At 40.3% G+C, this 24611-nt stretch overlaps 1 protein-coding gene across 8 annotated transcripts in view; it reads right to left on the reverse strand.

The window, feature by feature from the left end:
- The window catches only part of ARHGAP12 (Rho GTPase activating protein 12), a 75450-nt gene that overhangs the window by 27318 nt on the left and 23521 nt on the right, over positions 1–24611 (reverse strand). For 4 of the 8 annotated variants that reach the window (XM_063125347.1, XM_063125310.1, XM_063125319.1 and 1 more), the window contains 3 exons: positions 16677–16940; positions 14212–14352; positions 11626–11706 (listed from right to left, as the gene is read on the reverse strand). In XM_063125347.1, the coding sequence (XP_062981417.1) occupies positions 11626–11706; positions 14212–14244 (114 nt within the window). In that variant the 5' untranslated portion in view covers positions 14245–14352; positions 16677–16940. Of the gene's footprint in view, positions 1–11625; positions 11707–14211; positions 14353–16676; positions 16941–23939; positions 24030–24611 lie in introns of those variants that run through there. The other 4 variants (XM_063125328.1, XM_063125357.1, XM_063125364.1 and 1 more) reach the window with 2 other exon arrangements.

Here is a 24611-nt window from a genome sequence, read left to right on the forward strand (position 1 = left end):
GCCATGGAGGGAGGGGGGAGGAAAAGAACCATGGATGAGGCAGATTAATTCTTCCTCCTTTCCAACTTCCAAGTGAGGCCTTCCTGGCCCTATTAAGTCCTAGAAGGTAGCCACAGATACCCAAAGGGGCTGCAGGGTCCCTGAAAGTGTGAAAGGTAGACGAGAATGGGCTACCTAATCTTCTGGCATTACATTCACGATGCTTCTGTCCAACAACACACTGAAGACTCTTTGGTATCAAACAGGCCTCTTTATTAAGATGACTACATTAGAACACACCAACATCTTAGTCCTCAACAAATACACATACTAAGAGACAGACCCCACCCACACAGGCCACAATGGGGGTAAATTAAATTAAAATCTAACTAGCTTTCTTCACAGGGACAACACTAACTGCCCTACTATAGTCCATAGCAACCTGTTCTCTTTCTCTCCAAGCCTGAGGTTGTTCCTTTTTGGCTGAGCCTCTTGCAGCCTCCTCCATACCCTCTGTTCACATCTCTCAGGAGCTACCAACTCTCTTCACCTCTCTTCATGCACCTCTAAGTATGTGCGTGCTGCACAGTGTAGAGGACTGGATCAGGTGCAGGGCTCCTGGATTACAATAGGACTGCCTGCAACTGAGGACTGCAATACTGCCCATCCATTGGCCTCTAGTCAGCTCCCCAAATTGCTCCATTTTAGATGTTCCCACCACGTCACTGCATTTTTTCCAACTTCACTTTACGTGAAGGATCTTCATTCTACCACCCCTACACTCTTTGTTTGAGGATGCATAGGGCCAATTACAAAATACTAGGGAATTCTTCAACAGAGGTTGAACTTGAAGGTTCTGATTTAAGTCTCAGCTCAGCTATGCAGATTATTATTATTCTAATCTGCCTCCCCCATTTATTTTAAAGACTTGCAATTTTTTTAAAATGTTTTTTATTTTTTATACAATGTATGTTTTAAACTTTGTAAGGCCGCCTTGAGGCCCAGTATTAGGCAAAAGGCAGGATATAAATAAATATTATTATTATTATTATTAATAATAATAATAATAATAATAATAATAATAATAATAATAATAATAATAATAATATGCATTCACTAAGTGGCCTTAGCTGCCATCTTTCAGTCTAAGCTTTCATTTTGTAACATGGGAATAATAAAAGTCATTTATGTTGTAAGTATTACTGAGCTGAAGTATGTGAAGCACTATATAATGCTTACTGTGCTTTTTCTGGTACAAACTGACAGATCAGTATTACTACTCTTCCTTTGACAGATCGGTATCAATTTGCTTACAAAATAGGAAATACCATGCATCTATATGGATTTCAAATCATGCAAAGATGGGTAGTAAACATTCTGTGAATTAATTCAACCCATGCAACTGTCCTTGCATTATTATTCATGCCCTCAAAAGATTTTGGTTAGGGAAGGGTGTGGGAGATTTTTACAAAGAAAGGTGTATACAGATGTTAGAGTGCCTATTTCCAAAAGGATATTTGTAGTCAAATTAAGAACTGGAATTTTAGGGAGCCATGTATATTTTACAGTTTGTAACAAAGTGAGTATCCTGCTCTTATGGATCCTGCTCTTATTTACTTCAGTGGTACTGAACCTCTTCCAGCCCAAGGGTCAAATTCCATTTAGACAAGCTGTTGTGAGCCACATTCGTGGTGGGTGGGTGGAGGCTGAGGGTAAAGGGATCAGACCAAAAATTGCCGCATATTTTGGCATAAAGCTCTTACTGCCAGGAACTAAGCCTTGGAAGAGGCATTTCAACCTTTTAGAATTGGGGGGAGATGCACAAAAGCTAGGAAACTACCTGACAATCTATGGTTGAAGGAAACAGGTGGAGCTAGAAGAAGGGGTCATGGCTATCTGGGGAACTCTGGAGGGGCAGGTTAGGACACAGGTAGGTCAGATTTGGCCCCCAGACCTTAGATTGTACACCCTTGCTCTACTTGGCTGATGGACCAGGTCAAGGATTTTTTTAAGGGAGACGGGAATGCTATTTTACACCTCTCTTCATTTTTGATAGTGAATAGATTATTGGGTAAGAACTCTTGACTCACCTGTCTGCAGTATGCAGGGTGTGAATTCCCCTCCGTTTTTCCCCCAGTGGCAATTAGATCCATAGCTAATCCTCTCCCTCAGCTGAGAATGGCTGCAGAAGGTAGACCGAATATGAGCCTATGGTACACACAGAAGATACCTCCTGTCCATGCATTGCTCGCCCAAGCACTTCATCAATTCTGCAGTGAGCTCCCACAGAATGACAATGACAGTCAAGTCATATTAGGTCTAATTACATTTGGTCTAAGTAATTTACATACATAGTAGACCAAGGCTGTCAAGACTAAAATGGAAAGTTTGACATTCAAGTATTTTGGATTACTGTTTTAGAAAGATAGGATGGCTCCTTCTATAGCAGAATTCACTAATGCTACCAGAAGTAAAAGATAGGAGCAGCAATAGAGATCTTATACAGTGGGAAAAGTTGAGGTATTTAGCCCAATTATAATAGGCTGCTACATGCTATCGTAAGTCATCACTAGAATCCCACTGTGATACAAACCAAGCTGCTCTATAAACCATTTTCCTCACCAGATAGTTGTTCTCTACTACAGATTTTTTTTTACTAGACTTAAACCACTCAGAGAGCTTCGGCTATCGGGTGGTATATAAATAATAATAAAATAATAATAATAAAGATAGTCCAGTGAACTTTCACTTAAAATAGAGGCATATATAAGAAGGCTTTTGCAACATTTCTACAAGTGTATGAAGATTTTTCTATTTCCAAACCTACTTCCAAAACCACTGGTGACTGCAACCAGTATGAACAACAGAACTAACTGTAGAAGCTGTTCTCATTCTAAAAGTATCTAGCACAGATGTTTCAGTCTTGATAGTCAGGGAAACCTCTCTACCCTCCTTCTCTACTGCTATTGATAATTAGATTAAAATATTAAAGACTGTCTGCAAATTAGTGTAAGGGGGAAATGGATATTTTGAATGGTTTTCATGGATTTAATATGTGTAAACTGCCCAGAGAGCTTCGGCTATTGGGTGGTATAAAAATGCAATAAATAAATTAATTCAAACTTTTCCATTTCATTGCGAAGAAAAATCCCTCATGTGCCTCTTTAAGAAATCAGCAGTTGCCAAAGAAAACTAACCCTTGTATATCTTGAGTCTCATCACTCGCAGGGACAGTAGTATAAAACCCATCAGTTGACTTTTGAAGAGTTTTAGTGTGACAGTATTTCATCAAAACACAAGGCAGCTGTACACAGAGATGACCAATATGCTTTTCATAAGAAAAAAAATGTGGCTAATACTGAGATTGACCCTTTTGCACAATGTCCCAAAACACTTAGCCAATAGCAAATAGCCTAAGATTTTCAGAATGACACACAAACATTTATTTCCAAAGCTCACAATTAGTAAGCTGAAAAGAACCAAAACCAATATATGTGGGGAAATAGATAGATGAAGAACAGGTAAACATGGTATTAATATTTCAGAAGACTGAAAAAGGCCTGAATAAGCATGACTTTAGTTCCATCTTTGAAGATAAACAATTCCAGGTCAGGCCAGAACCTGGATGGGAAACCTCTTGAGGAATGTATGCAGTTCTTGACTCACTTAAGGGATGAAATAAAGTGTATCAAAATAACAAAACTTCAAAGCATTGAATGACCATTTACTCTCATCTTCCAAAATCGGATATTTAACAAAATGGTTTGACCAGTTATACTTACTGACATGCCTTCAATATTAACCTTTTCATGATATAGCTACTTTTAAAACTATGTTGTCATAAAAAAAAATTTGGGTCATATTCTATCCTCAATGCACATCTCAGCCGAATAGATCAGAAGCTCAAGGTCATCTCCTACAAGTTACGTTCACTTGTTTTGCAATTACAGGGTTGAAGAATGTTAACTTGCCGAAAAATGCAGGTTGCTTACCTGTAACTGTAGTTCTTCGAGTGGTCATCTATGCATCACACATATGGGCTTTGCGCCTGCGCAGAGACCAGACCGGAATCTCCAATAGCTTAGGGAAACGCTTTTGGGCGGGAACCCCTCCCCCACGCTACCGCGCATGTCCACGGGGTTCCCGCCCTTCCCTCAGTTTACAGGAGTCCGACATCGTGCCCCCATAAACATGAGTGTAAATCAATAAATAAGATAAAATAAATCTATAGTCAATTATGTCATTATCAAATATCACACCACCAAGAGGGGATGGTGGGTGGGTTGTGTGAATGCATAGATGACCACTCGAAGAACTACAGTTACAGGTAAGCAACCTGCATTTCTTCATCGTGGTCTCTATGCATCACACATATGGGCGAGTAGCAAGCTCACATACCTTGGAGGTGGGTTGGTGTACTATTTCAACACTTCCGAGAGCACCGCCCTTCCAAACGAACAGTCATGTCTGGATCGAGTGTCCAAGCTATAATGCTTGACAAATGTAGAAGGGGTGGACCAAGTCGCAGCCTTACAAACGTCCTGAAGTGGAACACCCCTGCTGAAGGCCACCGACGTCGACATCGCTCTGGTTGAATGAGCTGTCACAGGTCGATGTATCTCTAGTTTAGAGATAGAGTAGGCAAGTTCAATTGTCTCTACTATCCAGCGTGACAATCGCTGGCATGACACCGGGAGTCCCTTATAAGGCTCACCATAACATACGAATAGTTGTTTGGATTTTCTAAATCCTTCAGTTCTAGCTCTATAGAAAGAAAGAGCTCTTCTAACGTCCAGCATGTGGAGAGCAGTGTCTGCAGACGTTGTAGGGTTTGGAAAGAAGGCTGGCAAAATAATGTCCTGAGCCAAGTGAAAGGGTGTCACGACCTTGGGTAAAAAGGATGGGTCTGTTCGCAACACGACCTTGTCATTATGGAAAATTGTATATGGCGCATCAATTCTTAGAGCTCTAAGCTCACTTGCACGCCTTGCTGAAGTTATGGCTACCAGAAACACAGTCTTGAGAGTCAAGAGTCTTAAGTCCGTTGTAGCCATGGGCTCAAAAGGTTTCTTTATCAATGCATGGAGCACCACCGACAAGCTCCACGATGGTACGATGTTTCTAGTAGTCAGTATGGTGTTTTTCAAACCCTTTAAAAATTCCTTGGATGTAGGATGGGTGAAAGGCGAGAACCCTTCTACACCTTCATGAAAAGCAGTGATGGCAGCCAAATGGACTCTGATGGACGAAAGTCCTAAGCCTCCTTGGAACAGTGAGAGTAGGTATTCTAGAATCACAGACATGGGACAAGCCTCAGCGATGTGATTCATTTGCACCGCAAATTTAGAAAACCTCTGCCACTTAGCCGCATATGATTTCCTTGTCGAAGGTTTTCTCGATGCAGTCAAAATACTCTGTACCGTCAACTGTTCGATACCGGAGGTTATGGCAGTATTCTCCATGCCGTCATCTTGAGTGTCGAAAGGTCTGGGTGTCGAACTCTGCCTTGGTGTCGAGACAGAAGGTTCGGTATCGATGGTAGCTCGATGTAATCCCTTTTCGACAGCCGAAGAGCATGAGGGAACCATGGTTGTCGAGGCCACCACGGCGCGATCAGAATACAGTTTGTGCCGTCTGTTCTTATCTTGGCCACGACTTTTGTCAGTAGTGGGAACGGTGGGAAAATGTATAGTAGTCCCCCTGTCCAGGTTCTTGCGAAGGCGTCTCCTAGCGAGTTCCTTCCGCTTCCTGCTCTGCTGCAGAAGTTGGTACAAACTGCGTTTTCTGCAGTGGCAAAGACATCGACAGACGGATCGCCCCAATATCGAAAGAGGTTGCTTCTTACTTCGATATCGAGCTCCCATTCGTGATCGACGTGGAAGGACCTGCTTAGGGAGTCCGCTACGATGTTCTCCTTCCCCGCTACGTGGATCGCAGTCAGGTAAGTTCGTCTCCTTATGCACCAATTCCAAATCCTGAGTGCAGAGCGGGTTAAGGGGTATGACCTCGTTCCCCCTTGCCTGTTTATGTAACAGACAACAGTGGTGTTGTCTGTTGCAATCAAAACGTCTTTGCCCTCGATGATCTGGGCAAACGCCTTTAAAGCATTTTCCACAGCCAAGAGTTCTAGGTGATTGATATGATCCCCTTTCTGCAGAGGGGACCATCGACCTTGGACGGTGAGCGAATTGCAATGAGCTCCCCATCCATCGAGAGAAGCGTCTGTCGTGATGGTAAGCGATGGTGCTCTTTGCTGAAAAGGAATCCCTTCCAGGAGGTTTCCCATCGAAAGCCACCATCTCAACGACGCCCGGACCTGACTCGGTATCGAAAGGTAAGTCCTGCGAGCGTTGCGTCGAAGATCGAAGGTCTTCAAGAACCACCCTTGAAGAATCCTCATTCGCAATCGGGCGAATCTGATGACAGCGGTCGTCGCCGCCATCAAACCCAGCAATCGTTGGATTGTCCATGCCGAAGGTCTTGCCTGGGTTTCGACATCGAGAATCAGGTCTCGAAGTGTTTTTGCCCTCGCAAGCGGGAGGTAAGCTCTTCCATCTCGAGACGACAGAGTCACTCCTATGAAGTCTATCGTCCGCTGAGGAGTCAGTATAGATTTTTCCTGATTGACCCACAGGCCAAGGGATTCTAAAAGTTCTAGAGTCGTGGCTATATTCTCCTGGAGCGTGTGACTGTCCTCCGCAACCAGGAGCCAGTCGTCTATGTATGGATAAACATGTATTTCCTTCTTCCGCAGGTGGGCACACACAACAGCCATCACCTTCGTGAAAACCCTCGGCGCCGTCGCGAGGCCGAAAGGAAGGACGTTGAATTGGAACTGCTCGACGCCGATGGAGAACCGTAGGTAAGTTCGATGCGACTTCCTGATGGCGATGTGGAAATACGCATCCTTCAGGTCTACTACCGCGAACCAAACCCCTGTATGCAACAGTTGGAGAATAGAAGTGACTGTTGTCATACGAAACTTCCTTGGGGTGATATATTTGTTCAGTTGTCTTAAGTCCATGATCGGTCGAAGACCTCCATCTCTCTTCGGGACCGTGAAGTAACGGGAGAAAAATCCCTGGTTGAGCTCCTCTGTAGGTACGGGAGAGATGGCTCCCTTCGATAGTAAGGTCTGTACCTCGAGCAGCAGAGGAGGGGATGGTGCTGTTATCTTCACTCCCGAAGAGAAAGGAAGGGCATCGAATTCGATGGCGTAACCCGTCTTGATGATAGTGAGCACCCAGGAGTCGGATGTTATGAACTCCCATTGATGGTACTTGGGTGCTAGACGGTCTGTAAAGGGTAGTAGGCCTGGTACGGAGAAGTCAAAGCCGCTGCCTCTTTGAGAAATCCGGCTGATGTCTGCTTTGCTGGTATCGACCTTGATAAGGTCTCTTTCTCTGCATCTGTTGTTGCTGTTTTGGAGGTTGCTTGTCAAACTGGGGACGCTGTTGGATCTGCTGGTACGGTTGTCTAGTCCAGCGCCTTTGCTTTAATTGTGGTTGGGGTTGTGAGAAACCCATCTTTTTGGCGGTCGTACGAGCCTTATAAATCGAATCTAAAGACTCGTCGGTTTTGTTGTTGAATAGCCCCTCTCCGTCAAAAGGCAGGCTCTCTATTCTGGTCTTAGTTTCGTTTGTCAAGTTGGCTGATCTCAGCCAAGCATGACGTCGAAGGGCTATAGAACCCATCATTGATTTGGAATGGGAATCCGTTTGATGTTTTGCCGAGTTTAACTGTAGATGGGCTATTGCCGTTGCCTCAGTGTGGAAGATTCTCGCTAACTCCCGTTTATCTTCAGGCAGATGGTCAGATAGAGAATTCAATTTTTCCAGGATGAATATCTGGTACCTAGCCATGGTAGCCTCGTACGCAGAGGTTCGTATTCCAAGAGAAGATGAAGCATACACCTTCCTGCCCAGGTAGTCTAACTTTCTACCTTCTCTGTCAGTGGGGGCTGAGTGCACCTTCTGGGATCTTCCCTGAGCAGATTCCACAATTATGGAATTCGGTTTCGGGTGCTGGAATAGGAACTCGGCATTGGCTTCTTTGACTTTGTACATTGACTCTAATCTTTTTGATGTGGACTGAGCTGCGCAAGGATTTTTCCATGAGATCTGTGCAGTCCTTCGTAGTGTAGGAGGTAAAGGAATAGCTATGGTAGAGCTAGACTCCGTTCGAGACACATCATAGATCGGGTCATCGTCAATCTCTGTTGGCTGGTCGATATCGAGGCCTAGAGATTTTGCCATTCGGAGTACCTGATCTGAGAATTTTCCCACATCTTCAGATGCAGAGACAGGCTCATGAGCATTTACAATGTCATCAGGTGAAGGCATAGATGGGGCTACAGATACTACGGAGTCTGAGTCAGACCTGTAGTCCTCATCCGGAGAGTCTTGAGCCGCCCGCACCGTCTGATGTGCTGGCTGCAAGACCAATTCTTGCTGAGGTGAAGGAGCGACAACCGTAGCGGTCGGTATCGAACGATGCTCTATTCGCCCAACCCTACTATCACGGCTGCGAGGCGTATAGGATCGAGGATCTGGAGGAACCTGCAGGACTCTCGAATTCGGAGGAGGTTGTGCAAAATGTTCATATCGTCTGTGGTCAGATGGGTAATAGTCCCGGGGCCGATAATACTCCCAATCATAAGGGTAGTCACGTTGGTGTTCAGAGTATTGAGATACTCGATCAAAATCCGGACCAGGAGATCGGTGCCGTCGATCAAAAACCGGGCCAGGAGATCGATGTTGCCGATGTGGAACAAGCCTAGTCGACTCTTCCAGCTCAGTCGTGCACGGTACCTGAGCCGATGGTATGGATACAACCGATGTGGAGTCCCGAATTTCACCCTCCGACATGGAGCTCCTCGCAGTCGGTAAGGGTACTGGTAGCGGCAATTGCGTCGATACCGAGGTCGGCGCCGACCCGGTAGGCTCAGCGGGTATCGAAGATAGGGTATCGACCCTCGAGGTGGAGCATTTTTCAGCGTCCTTCCTCTTTTTCTTCTTTTTCTTAATCTGTTCCGCCGATTTAGGGGTCCGAGCCTTTTTCGAAATCTTCTTGGCTGCGGAAGCCGCTAGGGATCGGCCTGGCGTCAGGGGTATGGCCCTGTTATCCGCCATCAACTCCTCACCAACCACAACCGATTGAATTTCTGGGCTAAGGGATTTTTCCATTGCCCTCGAGGAGTGTTGTTCCTTACGCTTATGAGGCGTAGGTTCAGTTGCCTGCAGAGCCTTTTCCCACAGTATAGACCGCAGTCTATCTGATCTATTTTTCCGTGTTTGTTTGGTAAACGCCATACAATGGTGGCACTGTTGGACTTTATGCGCCTCGCCCAAACACAACACACACAGCGAGTGACCGTCCTTAGGTGGCAATTTAGCGCCACATTTCACGCACTTTCTGAAGGGGGCCCTTACGGCCATGCGCCTCAGGCGCCTCAGGCGATCGGTGATCGTTGGAAAAAAAGTAGGAATAACAGCAATATATATAGATATAAATATAAGAATTTTTTTTTTTTTTTTTTTTTCAGGTAAGACAAGAAAGAGAAAAAGTGCAGAAGAGAAGTCAAAAGCGAGGTAAAAACAGTAAGTAGCAAACAAGCTGGAGAGAACACGGTTTCTACGTCTAAGCACGATGGCGGACGACGAAGAACTGAGGGAAGGGCGGGAACCCCGTGGACATGCGCGGTAGCGTGGGGGAGGGGTTCCCGCCCAAAAGCGTTTCCCTAAGCTATTGGAGATTCCGGTCTGGTCTCTGCGCAGGCGCAAAGCCCATATGTGTGATGCATAGAGACCACGATGAAGAACTTGGTCACAGTACAAAGTTTTCAATTCAAATGCCTGGCCTTGCAAGCAACTTTGAATGTTTACGTCAAAGATATTGCTGGCATGTACAACAAATGGGAAAGAATTCAGGCATGAACTTTGATAGGAAATGTTTACAACGCCTTCAAGGACTTTTGACCAATATTTTGAAAACAATGAAGTGTAAAACCTATCGTTTTCAACTTTCCATTATATTTCATGCTTTTTCCAAAGTTCAGAATATCTTTGACACTAAACGTTGCTCAAATCAGCTCTCCCACCCACGCTCCAATATCTTAAAAAGTTTCTTCTTTACTTGTACTCTAATTATGAATGCATCAATACTCTGAAGAAGGAATATACAACACAAAACTAGTTCCAAATCTCTTAACTTCAGTTGAGAGAGACACCTGCATCACTTCTAGGAGTAGGAAGCAAATAAAAACAATTCTTCAAACATATCCTTGAATCCATAAGCATATTACTGATGACTATATTTTAAGTGAAAGATTGTGCCTTCACATATGGGACACCAACATAATCATTGTTTATGCTACATTAAGATTTTGGTTTCCCTGAGAAATAGGTCCTTAGGAGTCCAAGACATCAACTTAAAGTGCTTGTAACATGCCAGAGTATTATCTGCGGTTTCTCTCCTTCTTGAGCAAACACCACATTACAAAGACCCAGTTCAGGTTTAACAAACCATAACTTTATTATTACAAGCATAAGCCTGCAGCAAGACTTGGGCTCACACACTCCTTCCACTTCTCCCCCGCAGCCTTTGTATACTAGGGAAAGAGATTACAAAGTACAAGTGGAGCTCCACAACAAACGTTGCAACGTATCCTTGTTGCAGGAGGAATTGAGAATAAAACTGCCACTATCATACTGCCTTTATACAAATCTACGGTGCGACCATACTTGGAATACCGTATAAAAAGTGCAGAAAAGGACAACTAAAATGATCAAGGGACTAGAGCATCTTCTCTATGAAGGAAGGTTACAACAGCTGGGATTGTTCAGCTTGGAAAAAAAGAGGCTGAGGGGAGAGAGGTGTACAAAATCATCCATGGTGTGGAGAATGTGGATAGGGAGAGATTTTTCTCCCTCTCCCATAATATTAAAACCCCAGGGGTCATCCCATGAAGCTGATTGGTGGGAGATTCAGGACAGATAAAAGGAAGGACTTCTTCACGCAGCGCATAGTTAACCTCTGGGATTTACTACCACAAGATATGGTGATGGCCACCGATTTGGATGGCTTTAAAAGGGGTTGGATAAATTGCTGGAGAAGGCTCTCAATGGCTACTAGTCCTGATGGCTAAGTGCAACCTCCAGTATCAGAGGCAGTAAGCCTGTATACACTAGTTGCTGGTGAACATGGGTGGGAGAGTGCTGTTGCACCATGTCCTGCTTGCGGTTCCCTGGTCAACACTGGTTGGCTGCTATGTGAACAGAGTGCTAGACAAGATGGAGCCTTGATCTGATACCACATGGCTCTGCTTATGTTCTTCAAAACCATTTGCTCTTTGATTCTAGGAGAGAATATGAAGTACATGCTAAGATGTCTCACAAATTAAAAACTCATTCTTTGGAAAATTTGTCATATTTTAAATGCTAAATGAATGGTCCTTGCATCTTACATTTACTTTTTAATCACTTAAATATAAGACCTTTGGGATGACCTTTATTCAGGCTTTCTTCCCAAGAGAGAGAGAGAGAGATTCCCTGGATAAAAAGCTTGTATTTTTGGTATGACCTGCAGTGAGATCCATCTCTTGATCAAGAGTTAGAAATACTGTTGTATTTTATCTTGATTACTTACTTTCGGCAGTGTCCATTCTGATCGGGTTCCATCTGCATTGTAGTAGTATGACCGACCTTGTTCATCTACATGCCTTATCCACTACAGAAACAAGAATTAAATAAAATATTTAATACAAAACAACGAAGAACTACGGCCTTATATGTTTAGTTTATAAGTTTGTCAACTATGAGAACAAATGGAAATACTTCTAATTCTTTCAGTCAACTGAAAACGCACACAGCAAAAACTTCTACCTTTACTCCTCACAGCATGACACTAAAGACTCAAACCCTTTTTGATACTGTAATTGAAAACCTTTTGCCTCAAGTCTGAATCCTGTATTACAGAGGTGGGCTGACTTCAGCCTTAAGTACAAAGCAAGAATGCACACATAGCTACAGACATAGCTAACCATATTAAATTATCTTGAATATGCACTACTGCTTAAGTACATGAAAAGGGACTTGACAGATTGGATCAAATTCTACCTGGCCCAACATTCATTGAGATTCACAGAAACCAGCATGCATTAAGTGATGAAGCAAAAATGTACCACTGCCTATTCCTGCTGTAATAGAAAACATACCTATATTTCCAAGACAAAGTCTTCAGTGAAGCTCATTTGGACAAAATGTTAATTGCATCACCATACTTATAACATATTTAATAGGACACTGCATTTCATGAGATGTCATTGAAGGGGAAAGGAGTTTTCCTAAGGCTATGATTCTATATGTGTTGATTTAGAAGTCCAATTACGTGTAGTAGTGTTAAGTGTAATGATGTCTATCATATGATCTGGAGAAAAGTAACACTACTGTAACATATTAAAAGAAAAACCGTATGAAAATTTCATTCTTGTTGGTGGCAGTAGAGGAGTTTACTTTGAAATGAAAGTCGTACTACTACTGCTATACACAAAGACAAAATAATTTCCTGAACAAGAAGTAGAGGAGCAATCTCCCTCCTCCTTCCCAGAATAGTTATAACCAAGCTAAAACACTAAACACTCAGCATCATGAATGCATAAAAACAACTATTCTAAAAAGGACAGGAAAGAGAGAAATCCATTACAGTTCCTAATTAAGAGCCATATGATTATGAGTGAGAGATCACTCAGAAACATTTTGCAGCAACTTCCCACTAAAGATTGCATTTGACATATAATGCCAAAAAAATATGAGTAAACAATCTGCTTTGCATATCTCACTTGTAGAGCCATTTGTCCTGTAAGGCAACCATGTTTGCTTCTGCCCTAATGGAGTGTGCTACAATCCCCAAGGATAAGATCCTCAATACTTTTGTTGTGCATACTTCTGCTGTTCAATTTCTTAGGCCCCAATCATTTCTAGAGATTTTCCCTATTCATCAACAGAAAATACAGGCTTCCTTGTAGCCAAGCAGGCTGCTATACGCATTCTCTCCCCAACCATTCCTTTAATTCCCTAGACAATTGAAAAGCTCAGGAAGGAGAGAGTGGAGTTGCTCTCAGAGCCCCATGCTGGCATGTGATTCTCAAATAAAACTTCCGAGGAACCCATCATTTAAATGGAACGCAGCTAATGCCCAGTGTACTTTCTGTTCCTCTCCCTTTGATGGAGAAGAAGAAGAAACCATATCTGCTGAGTGTAACTGGGAGTGGGTTAGTTTCTGCTTTTTCTCTCTTCTCTACCCACAGCTGGGGAAAGATTCAAGTCCTTCCAAATAGATCTCTGTAATGCAGAGTTCTATTTTTAAAGGGTGCAGGGGAGAGCAACCCCCAGTACTATGCAACCTTCAGAGCAGATATTTATTCTGGAAGAAGGTTGTGTAGTCATTTCTTCCTCCTTTCTAGGAGGAGTCCAAGAGACAAGCAGCCTCACACATTGCTTCAGGAATTACAAAACAATGGAATGCACACAGGTCTGTCTTGCCTGATTGCCAGGAGGCCAAGGGAAATTGTTATTTTCAAGGTTGATCTGGTACCAGACCAGAGAAACCTGTCACATTTTTTTCTTTTAAATTATGCTTTTCAAATTCAGATATAACTTTTTACACATATAACATTAATAGGCCAGTAATGTATTACTGCCAAAGGGAATTATGTATCTCCTTCAAACACAATTACTCTTATTAAATAAGCAGTGCTCCTGTAGAGGTAAAATAGTTAATGCAATGTTATTCACAGTCCATAGATTAAGAAACTGATGGAATTGGTTTCAGACTTGCCAAACAAGAATGAGTTGGCAACATGTATTAAAAACTAAGATTTGCTACTGATTCATAAGAAACTTACAGGATATACAATGTTTATTTATTTATTTATTGCATTTTTATACCACCCAATAGCCGAAGCTCCCTGGGCGGTTCACAATAACCAATGATAGCTCTAAATAATATTATTTTCAGGACAAGTAGAAACTAACACAATACTATAAGAGCAGTTTCTTACGCAGAAAAAGAATAGTGGCTAGAAACAAGCATGAATTTTTAAAGGGGAGTGGGAGGAAGTTGGCACTAATCAACACTTTTCCACTACCAATGACATAAAATCACACTTATCTGAGTTCTTACCTTCTACATTTCTACCAATTTAGAAGATAAGTGATGAAGAAAAGTGTGTACCTTTTCATTAGTATAGTCACTGGTATATAGCATTTGCCCATGTTCATCCAACTCTTCTGACCACCCTTTGGGAGGAGAACCATACTGACTATCTGACTGGCTGTTACAACAACTGTGGGAGTTTTCTTGTGATGAAAGACTCTACAAATTATCAAACACAGAGAAGTATTGAGAAGTGATATTAGTTCAGATTCTGGAAGATGTTAGAAGTTGTCTAGAAGTTAAAACTTTAAATGAAAATGGAATTCTAATTTTACAGGGAGAAAGTGGAAATAGGGAGGAAGTGGAAACATACTTTCAGGGGGGGAAATATCTGATTACTGCTGACTCAGAGGAGATTCTTATGCCTTTTCTGCACATCAAGGTTAAAAAAGATTCATTTTAACTTAGTATACACTTAGACTGCAATCCATATCCTAGAAAAAGTCAACAGCAAAACTTACAGGCTCTACCAACTGAACTTTGCTATATTTCACTCCAATGACCCACATGGGTACAGGTACGCACTTTCAAAGGAAAATTAGTGGATGCAGTGATGTGTTTAACTCCCCACCTTTCCACCAATTTTTCTGTGCAAATGGCATCCTCACACCATTTTAATATTTCTTCTCAGCCATTCTCTCAAATCTGTAAAGTTTGTTTCTATCCTCAATTTTTTCCTAAGAGAAGCTAGAAAGAAAAGAGCAAGTTATTTGACAATCTCGTTTCTTAAATCTGATGTATGTATTAAGTTATCACTAACACTGCAGAAATTCAAGACTGTAATTTAAGCAAGACCCCAGCGGTATTCTGAAAGGCCCTTATGATAGAGAAGAAAAGGGGAAATAACCAAAAAGAAAAAAGGATGCAGTTCTCAATGGCTACAGACAGAAGAAAGCAGACTATGGTCTGAAGGCAACATAGGAGATTAATGAAAATTAAAAACTAAGATGACTCTAGGGATAAATGGAATAAACTAGATGATATACTGATGGCCCCAATATATCACAAAAGCATACAAACTGAAGCAACATAAATAACTGATCTATTGATAAAGGAGAAAGGAAAACTAAAATAATCAGGAGATAATGAATACTGAGGATTAGTGCTTCTAAATGCTGAAAGCTCTTCACATACAATAACAATCTCAAGAACTGATATACGAATCAGATGGTATTTGAATAATGTAGGGGAGATGGACAACTCACTTGAATTCAAGCAAAAGAACTCAACCAACACCTGACTCCTAAAATATTTGGAAGCATGTTCCACTGCAATCACTTAGTCCTCAACAGTGCCTGTGAAGACATGTACCACTCAATCTGTCTTTGGAAAATACACCTTATTATCCTTTCTGTAAAGAGTCAGCTCACCCACAGATTGACCACCAACTCCAGTAGCTATTTCTCTTCAGAATGTTACACCAGATAATGCAACAAGAAGCATACCAGCAAAGCCTGGCCTCCAAAAAAGGAAAAGGCAAAATGTTGTGCATAAAAATAAACCCTATACTATGGCTGAGTTGCAAGAAAGAGCCAGCATTAGCTACACTGAACCTAATCATCAGGGCTCAACCAGTATGAGCAACTAGCCATGGAGCAGTCACTTCATGGGAGCTCACTATTTAAAGTAATGAATCTCGATATGCCATGATTCCCCAAGTGAAGGGTCAGAGGCACACAAGGAGGATGCATTAGTTTCCTCACTCAGATCCCTTGTGGGTCAGAATAACACTCTCATCAGCCCCAACGGGAAAAAGATTACCAATTTCCAAGGCTAGGATGGGGATTAAGACCAATCCAAAGGGCTAATGAAGATCTGATGTGTTTGGTCTCAGGGTACCAAGCTGATACCAAAACAAGTACAGTGACCACTATGTCACTGATTTCACAGTTGCCCCCTAAAAGTTCGATATTAGTGAAATTCTAAAAAAATCTTGCTTTCTGTTGCTCTATCTTGACTGAGTTCAGTGCACCTGTACTTCCTGCTGCCTTGCAAGAATAATACTACTTTGATTGATACTGAATGTAATTGACTTAAATTTTAAATTTTGGATACTGTTCTTTTTGCCGATACTTTAGTGATATGGATTAGTTAAAAGTGGACTTTTAGTAATAATTGTTACCAAGATACCTTTTACCTTTTATATATATATTTAGGGGGAATTTAATTTTAGTTGAACACTGCAAGTTTTTTGTAAGATGCTCTGGGTAGGCATTCCAACAATATTCCAAACATAACATATTCATTCAACATAATTTCAAGAAGTATCACATCATCTCTCAGCTCAAACACTCAAAGATTTGTTAAGTGAGGTTTAATTTGTTTTGACTTTGGTATTAGGGAACTGAAATAAAAAGCCCAATGATATAGTTAATCAACTGAGGTAGAAAAAATTAAGACCACCTGGAACATTTCCCCAACGTTTGTCCATTATTTATGCATATATATCATTCACACTCCCTTTTACCATTAATTAAACTTACCTCTTGATCTACTTGGTTCAGAGAGTCTCCTTTATTTATGCTTGGATCCCGAGTCCAACGTGGGGGCTTCCAGGTTCTCTCCTGTGTTCCTTTGTTGTAATAGTAACAACGCCCTGTTGTATCTTTATGGGTCTCCCATTCCCCATTAATCTGGATTGGGGGAGTCGTAGGTAAAGGCGGGAGTGCAGATTGAGATATTTTCAGTTCTTGCAAGTTAGCATAAACTGGTGAATCTGGCCTTCCTTGGCTTGGTGGTGTTGTTGGCTGTAAAAAAAATCAATTGTAAATGACTTAAATGTTATGAAAGTATAACAGAAATAAACACAAACACTGAATATCTGGCATGGAACATGCAAAGTAAAGATTTAATGCTTTTGGTGAAGAAACATAACAACAATGAAGGGGAGTTACAATTTTAAAGCTGGTTTGTTGTTCAATATTATAGGCAATGTAATATAGCCAATAAATCTGTAATCTTACATGTCACTACAAGAAGTCTTGCTATAGCACTCAAACAGCTTATATGTGTTTGTCATGAAAATCAGTTTCATATGGGGAAAGCAGAACGTTTATTGCATAAAATGGTTTAGCATAGGCTGGATATTAGTGCCCAAGATTATGCCAGCATATGCTGCAATATAACATGTTAAGTTATTTATTTCACTTTAATTTTATTTAATTACTTCATATAAGTTTGTGCCAGATAAGTTAGAGAGAGTGTAAGAACACACCTAGCAAATATGCAGTAAGAAGGTGTGATTTACTAAAGATTTCATCTTAACTTTACCCATAATATCTACTTCTCTTCCCATAACATCTCCTTCAAAGTTTTGTGAATTGTACAATTACAACTTCCATGTATGTTCACTAACGGAAAATAACTGCTGACTATTGAAACAAACTTAAACTTAATGTTTGTTCTTGGTTCTAATAAAAGAACTCGCAAAGTGAGGGTGCACTTGGTGAACTCCTAATCAAAGGAGGAAATGGAAGTAAAAGCTTAACATAATTAGATTTATTTCTATTTCTCCAACATTAGCTTCTGACAGTTACTATGGCAAAGCAATCCAAGAAGACCCAAAAGCATGCATAGGTCTTTGTTCTCATAAGTTACCAGATGCCCCTGGAGTCCTAATGAAATTGTTTCTGGAAAAGGGAATGCCTTGTTTGTCCTCAGCAATACTAATCACAGAAAACAAATTCTGGATGTAGAATTCCCATCTTTGTTATTATGTCTTACAACCACTTTCCAAACCTATCCTGCACCAAATTGTATATGGAGTTTCATTTACACCTCCATGTTACTACAGCAACCCCCAGCATCAAATCAAAATATATTTTTAAATGGCAGCAAATTCTGCAAACACGTTATCAATGATAAATCAATCATGTTTTGAAGTTCTTATTATAATCCTATCCTACTCATACATGGGGCTTCCAGAAGTTTCCCATCCAATTTACTGATCAAGTCTGTATTCACTTACTGCAACTCTGCAACATCAGATACAGACAGATCATTCATTAGGCAGAATTTCAATTACCTTTATTTATTTATTTATTTATATTTATTTATATAGCACCATCAATGCACATGTTACTAATGGTTTTCTGATTAATTATTTAAATTAGACAGTGTGCATTTGCTTAATAATCAACTGACTGTAACCAATATAAAATACAGAACATTCTTCAAATACACGATTTCTTTAAAAATACTTAACAAGTAGGAGAGTCTGACCACTAGATGTCACTGTGGAGCCCAATACATTCACCAAACACTAATTCAGTTCTATTTTTATGTATGATTTGATCAGGCCTTAGTTTGATTACTATTTATTCAAACTATACAAAACCAAAATGAATATTTTCTGAGATTTTTTCAATAAATTGTCGGCTCCACTTGCAAAGCCAGTTGACCATGAATCCAAGAGAACATCCTAACAATTATAGTTATGATGCAGACCTACACTGCTGTATTCAACCCTGACCATACCAGAACAGAATAGAAACCACAGCGGGAATGGTTTCCCCCTCCCCTCTGCCACGCCTCCCCCTACCCCAGCACACCCCATCAAATCTGCTCCAGGGAGTTCAGGAACCCTTTAGAGCAGATTTAGAAGGTGTACAGGGGCCTACAGTGGCAGAAGAACAAAAAGATGTCAGCTGATGCAATGTTGGCTCACTGTGAAACATACTTTGCAAAATCAGGAGCCAGGATCAAAGGCATTCAGTGTCCCCATCCTCTCACCTTGTCAGTGTTAACAATTTGTAGAGTTACATGCATGCTGCTGATAACCAGAATATGCAACCCCCCAAACTATAGTTATGACAGTATGTGGTTAGCATATATCTCTATGAGAACTTTTAAAATCAATTTCCAAAGCACTACATACTCTAGAAATATAAACGTTGAAAGCAACTACTTTCTTCAAACAGGCAGGAAAGCACATTTTCTACCACAGAAATAGATAGCTTTGAGATTTAGATTTCTGATCAAAAATATATAAATCAATACATAAAGTGCATGAACTAATTGTGTAATTGCCGTAGTGGGCTACGCCTAGCATCTCCCAATTCCCTGCTCTCCTCAGCAGCTGAAGAATGCTGTGCATGTTTCTCTTTCTTATGCTCATTACTTCATATTAAAGGGGATGTCTCACTCCAGAGAGAGGAGGGGGATGGTTTGTTTTTTGTTTTACTTTTTTGATGCCCCAACATGTAGCAGAACTGGTTCCAGCCTCCTCTCAAGGGCTAGGTAGCAAACCTGATGCTGCCATACAGATGGACCCAGGTTCAGTCCCTAATATCAGAGGTCGCTGTGATAGAGACCTTGCCTGCCTGAGACTTTGGAGAGCTCCTGCCAGCCAGGAAAGACAATAAAGACTGGGCTGGATGGACCACTTTTCTGACTTGATTTAAGATTGTTTCATATATGGAAAGCATAAGGGTTTCAAGTTCTGGACAAAGCAAATTTGTTATGAAAAAGCAACAGCAGCAGGTATTATGCCTATTACGTGTTAACCCAGTGCGAATACTGCACTGATAATTTTCTTATACATATTCTCATATTTTTTCTACTATAAAGCCACAGATAATTTGTGGATTCAAAGGTAACAAATCAAGCCCAACATCGTTTTTTTAATGTTAGGAAATGTACAGATGGAGAAAGACTGATAGGAAGTGGATGGGTGTAAACCTTGGCTAGTCATCTAATCAAAGCTATCTGGACCCTTATTTCTCACTCACTAGCTTTCACAGCTGTAGTATTTTAACAGAAAGACTCATCACTGGTTTTGCTAAAATGAATGACAGAATCTGAAAGTTACTATGTCATTTTCCCCCCAAAATACACGATATAAGCCACCTTTTGAAGATTTGTTCTAAAAAGGTGGGATATAAATAATCCTACTAATAATAACAACATGCAAAATTGTTGGTTCTATTGCCTTCATCATTAAGGAAATGCATCAGATCAACAGTACCCCATAGCTGAGGTCACAAGTATTAATTGTTTAAAGCTGACAAAGCAACATGCAATAATTGGGCATTATTCACACACATTCACGTGGCTCAATTATAAAACCATGCTCAGCATTCAAAGGATCAGCTAAAACAGCAATTCTTTGGAGAACATTCTCAGTTAAAACCTGTAATAGGATAATAAAGTAGCACAGATCCCCCACTCATTATAGTGCTTACAAGATATACACCACACACATACTAAAATGTGTTCTGTCTATGCATGTTATCAAACAGCAAAACTGCAAATAAAAGGGTCCCCATTCTAGAACACATCAGTGAAAAAAGCTGAAGACAACTATCCATATCATGTATTACAGTCTAAAAGTTCTCTTCAGCAGAAAAAAAATGTAACAATTACTAGTTCCTTCTATAAGGCAGCAGTAGAGAAGAAGAAAAAAAACCATTAGTTCCTCTTTTAAGTCAAATATGTTTAAGGGTTTGAACATTCAGCTGAATATTGAAATGAGGAAAATACTGGGGTTTACTGAAAGCTGAAATGTAAGTTTCCTGACAAAAATCCTGACAGTGGCCACATCCTTCTTTCAGCTGATAGCTACTCTCTTATTTGGGACTTCTTTAGGAAAAGGTGATATATGATTCAGTTGTGAATGCTGAAGTATATTAGAGAATACTTATGCTTTTAAAACTGCACTTTAAAATTCCTAACTGTAATTTATTTCATCCATACATAATTACACAAACTACGTTATTGCTTGATATATAAGACTAGCAGTACAACTATATTACAGCCAATACTTGGCTGCAATATAGTACCGATTAAACGTTGAAAAAAATTCTCAGCTTTTAGGTGCCCAAATATTTTGCTTTCACAAGAACAGCAATCTCCTCCCCCTCCCTATAACACATTATTTTCATTAAACATATATTCACTAAATGTAAGTTTAAAACTTGTTATTTTTAGTAAGTTCAATATGCTATGTGAAGAACGCGACCACCTGCCTCAGCCATTATGGTCTTGTGCTACTTAGAAAGGTTTGGTAAACAGTACTTAGTATTTAGTAACAACTGCCGTTATTAAGCCTCAACAAAGAGGAAACTAAAACTCCCATCAGTGCAAAGTTTTGAGTTACTTTAATTCACTTTTTAAACATATACAATGTGCTTTTAAAGTTAGAAAGCACAATATTTTCTAGTGCTGCTATCAGCATTCATACTCTGAATCACCCTTCCCAACCTTGGAAGCCTCCAGTTGTATTCGATTGCAATTCTCATAATTCCTAGCTAGTATGGCCTCTGGCACTAAATTGGGAAAGGCTGCCCTAAATAATCTGTACATTATAGTGCACAGTAATAAAGTCCTATAGCTTAACTTTTCAACTGCAAGTTTTACAGTCAATGAGTTCATAAAAGAGCATGGAATATGTATAGCTATCTGGGAATGAAACATGAATATGCTACAATCTATAGAAACTGTATGGAAATGTTGAGTTTGAGAAAAATGCAGCTCAATTTAAAATGCTCAAATATATCTGACTCTCCTTTCAAGCAGACTGATACATAATAGCCCAGTTCACATGACATGCTGGGCTCACTGTGGGTTATTTAACCCTACAGCAAACCAAGGGTTATACAAAGTTATGTTACTGTTTAACTTCGCGTAACTTTCAATGGACAGGTTCGCCAGACACACCACAGTCCCACTGGGAGTTGTATATTCAAAATGGCACCCGGCACACATTACAGCTTATCATGGGTTAAATACCCCACGGTGAGCCCACATGTTGTGTGACTAGAGATTAATGATAGCTTACTGGAGTCCCCTTAAAAATATACCATTATGTTTCCTAGGGGTTAGATTACTATTGGAACTTCCCCTTTCCCCCCTCAAATGACATTTAGCAATGTACCTTATCAATTACCAATTTAGCAAATTTTAAAGGTTTATAAAAAAAAACAATTAGTAAATTATTAGCTAAAATTGTAAGTATATTTGAATTAAATTCAGATTTAATTTTAAACCAGACTGGATTTTTTTAAAAAACACACACACACAGATAAAGACTTACTAAATCAAAATTTTAAAAGAATAAAATCAGTTATAAAACAGACCTGATACTTAAAACCTTTTTTGATCTCCTCTGTCTATTCTAAAAATATTGTTTACTTGGCTCATTTTAATCTAGGTTCTCTCCTTCAAATGTCCTTTCTCTTACCTACAGTAGATCCATCTAATTGATTTGTGTTGGACAACAAGGACATGAATTTCATTTATATCAGGCATAGCTCTGCACAATGACAATAACCTTTCTGTGTGCTAGGCCCATCAGCACAAGCAAAATATAGAAGTAGCTTAAATTTGCAGTCTGCTCACAAGCAAATTCCTGCAATCTGTTTACACAGCAACTTTAACAAGGCCTTCTGATCTTTCTTTTCTCACACCTAAAACTATAATCAACCTGTAAAGCTTTTTTTCCCCTTTAGTGTAACATACAGTACTGAAAACTTTATATTTGCTAGAGAGCAATGAACTTTTAAACTGATTAAAGAAATTAAAACTGTAAGAACTGGAATTACTAATAAAAGGGAAGAATGGATGATTACAGTCCAACGGCTTTAAACCTTCTTGCCGAAGTGCTGACTGAATAAGAGATTAACACATTACATTTGCTTTGCCCCCTTGCAAGTTCAAATCTTCACTTTCATTCAACATTGCCAGTAAATCCTTGACTACATTCCCCAAACTGCTGATATACCCTGACAGAAGCTGTCACAAATGTAAGTCTGCAACCATGACTGGGGAGAAGCATACAGATCTAATAAGCACTCCTCCTCCACAACTTCATCCCTACCAGTTACTTTTTCCAATACTGTCTTGCAGAAAGTAGGGTCCAAGGGTTTCACAGACTGTGGCCATAAAATTCCAGTAACCTACTGTTGTTCTTGTCTTGGAAGTTTACTAAAGGCCAGAATTTTGCATGCTAAGGGTTTTTCGCCCTTACAAGCCTTACTCGTCCGCACAATTGCTTAGTGAAATAGTTCAGGAATTGCCACACTGATGTGCGAATTGGGTCAGTCACACACACCTTTTCACATACCCTAGCAGACTGGCCTGGCTGTTGAATCTTTCTTCAACAATGCAACAGGACAGAATCTTTCTTCAACAATGCCGCAGGCCAGCATCCTTCACTACACCCAAAGGCAATAGGCTTGTTTAGGGAGTAATACATACAGCTGTGTGCTCCAACAGAGTGCAATGCATAGGGAGGGAGCTCAGAAGCAGTGGCAGTGGGGCGCTGCTGCTTCCCCCTACCCAGCAGCCACCGCCTGAAGCAGCCACCTCACTGCCCAATGTTATGACTGGCTCTTACAGTGTTACAGTTCATACAATTATTTAAATATTAAAATTATTTAGGGCTAGAAGCAAAAAAACCAGAACAAAAAACTAGCACTGACTACAAAGTAGAATACATTTGTTAAGCTATATCCTTCAGCAAAGAACTTAGAATGGCTGGTTCAGTTATATCAATATCACAAGTACCCTTGTGAATACTTGTAGAATCCCCACTTGCTATTTTCCAAAAGGTGTTCACAAAACACCATTATTTTCCCTGTGAAAAATAAGCTGGCACTTTTATGTTAATACAGATATGATATTTATACGGTTAGTGCTTATTTTATATATTCAAATTTACACAAGCACATAGACAGAATCCCACAATCTGCCAGCCTGCCCAGCCACAACAGGAAGTTTGAACAGGAAAACTTAGTCAGCAGACTTACTTGAATGCTTTGCATTTCTAGCATTGCTACATCTTCCTTTTTCATCTTCATTCACTTATTGTTGAGCCAAAATTTCCTTCTGAATACACAAAACAAATGTTACCTAAAGAAAGCACATACGATAGAACGAATCTACTCCTAATAATGAAGCAAGAATCTATTTTGCTGGAAGAGAAATACTGGCGCAAAACTAATTATTACCCACATAGAAAGCCAAAGTTCAAGAAGTCCACTCCTTGGACTCCAACATAAAATCAACAGGCTACCTTTGGTATAGCATTTTAAAAACACTGATACTGAGAGTAGCCTATTATGTTCAGCCTCTTAAAGAAGTTACGAAGAGCTTGTGTCTGGCTAGCCATAATAAAATAATCTACAGATGTCAGCAATTTTCCTTTTACCTCTAGCCTCAATTTTCCTTGTACCTCTAGCCTCAATCTCACATTCAAGCCATAAGAAGCCTCTGAAATCACACAAGACAACTTATTTTTATAGAGTCAAGATTTTTCCGTATTGAATAAGACCTGTATAGGTTATCTTATTCTAATCAACAAACGCTGATTAGTATGATTAAAGTACCTAGAATTTTAACTATTGTACACAGATAAGTCACAATCTTTTAGCTTTGAAAACTGGACTGCTTTTGCTATATCTACCTCTCTTTGGTTAACT

The sequence above is a fragment of the Elgaria multicarinata genome, chromosome 1, assembly GCF_023053635.1.
Source record: "Elgaria multicarinata webbii isolate HBS135686 ecotype San Diego chromosome 1, rElgMul1.1.pri, whole genome shotgun sequence".
NCBI classification, from domain to species: Eukaryota; Metazoa; Chordata; class Lepidosauria; order Squamata; family Anguidae; genus Elgaria; species Elgaria multicarinata.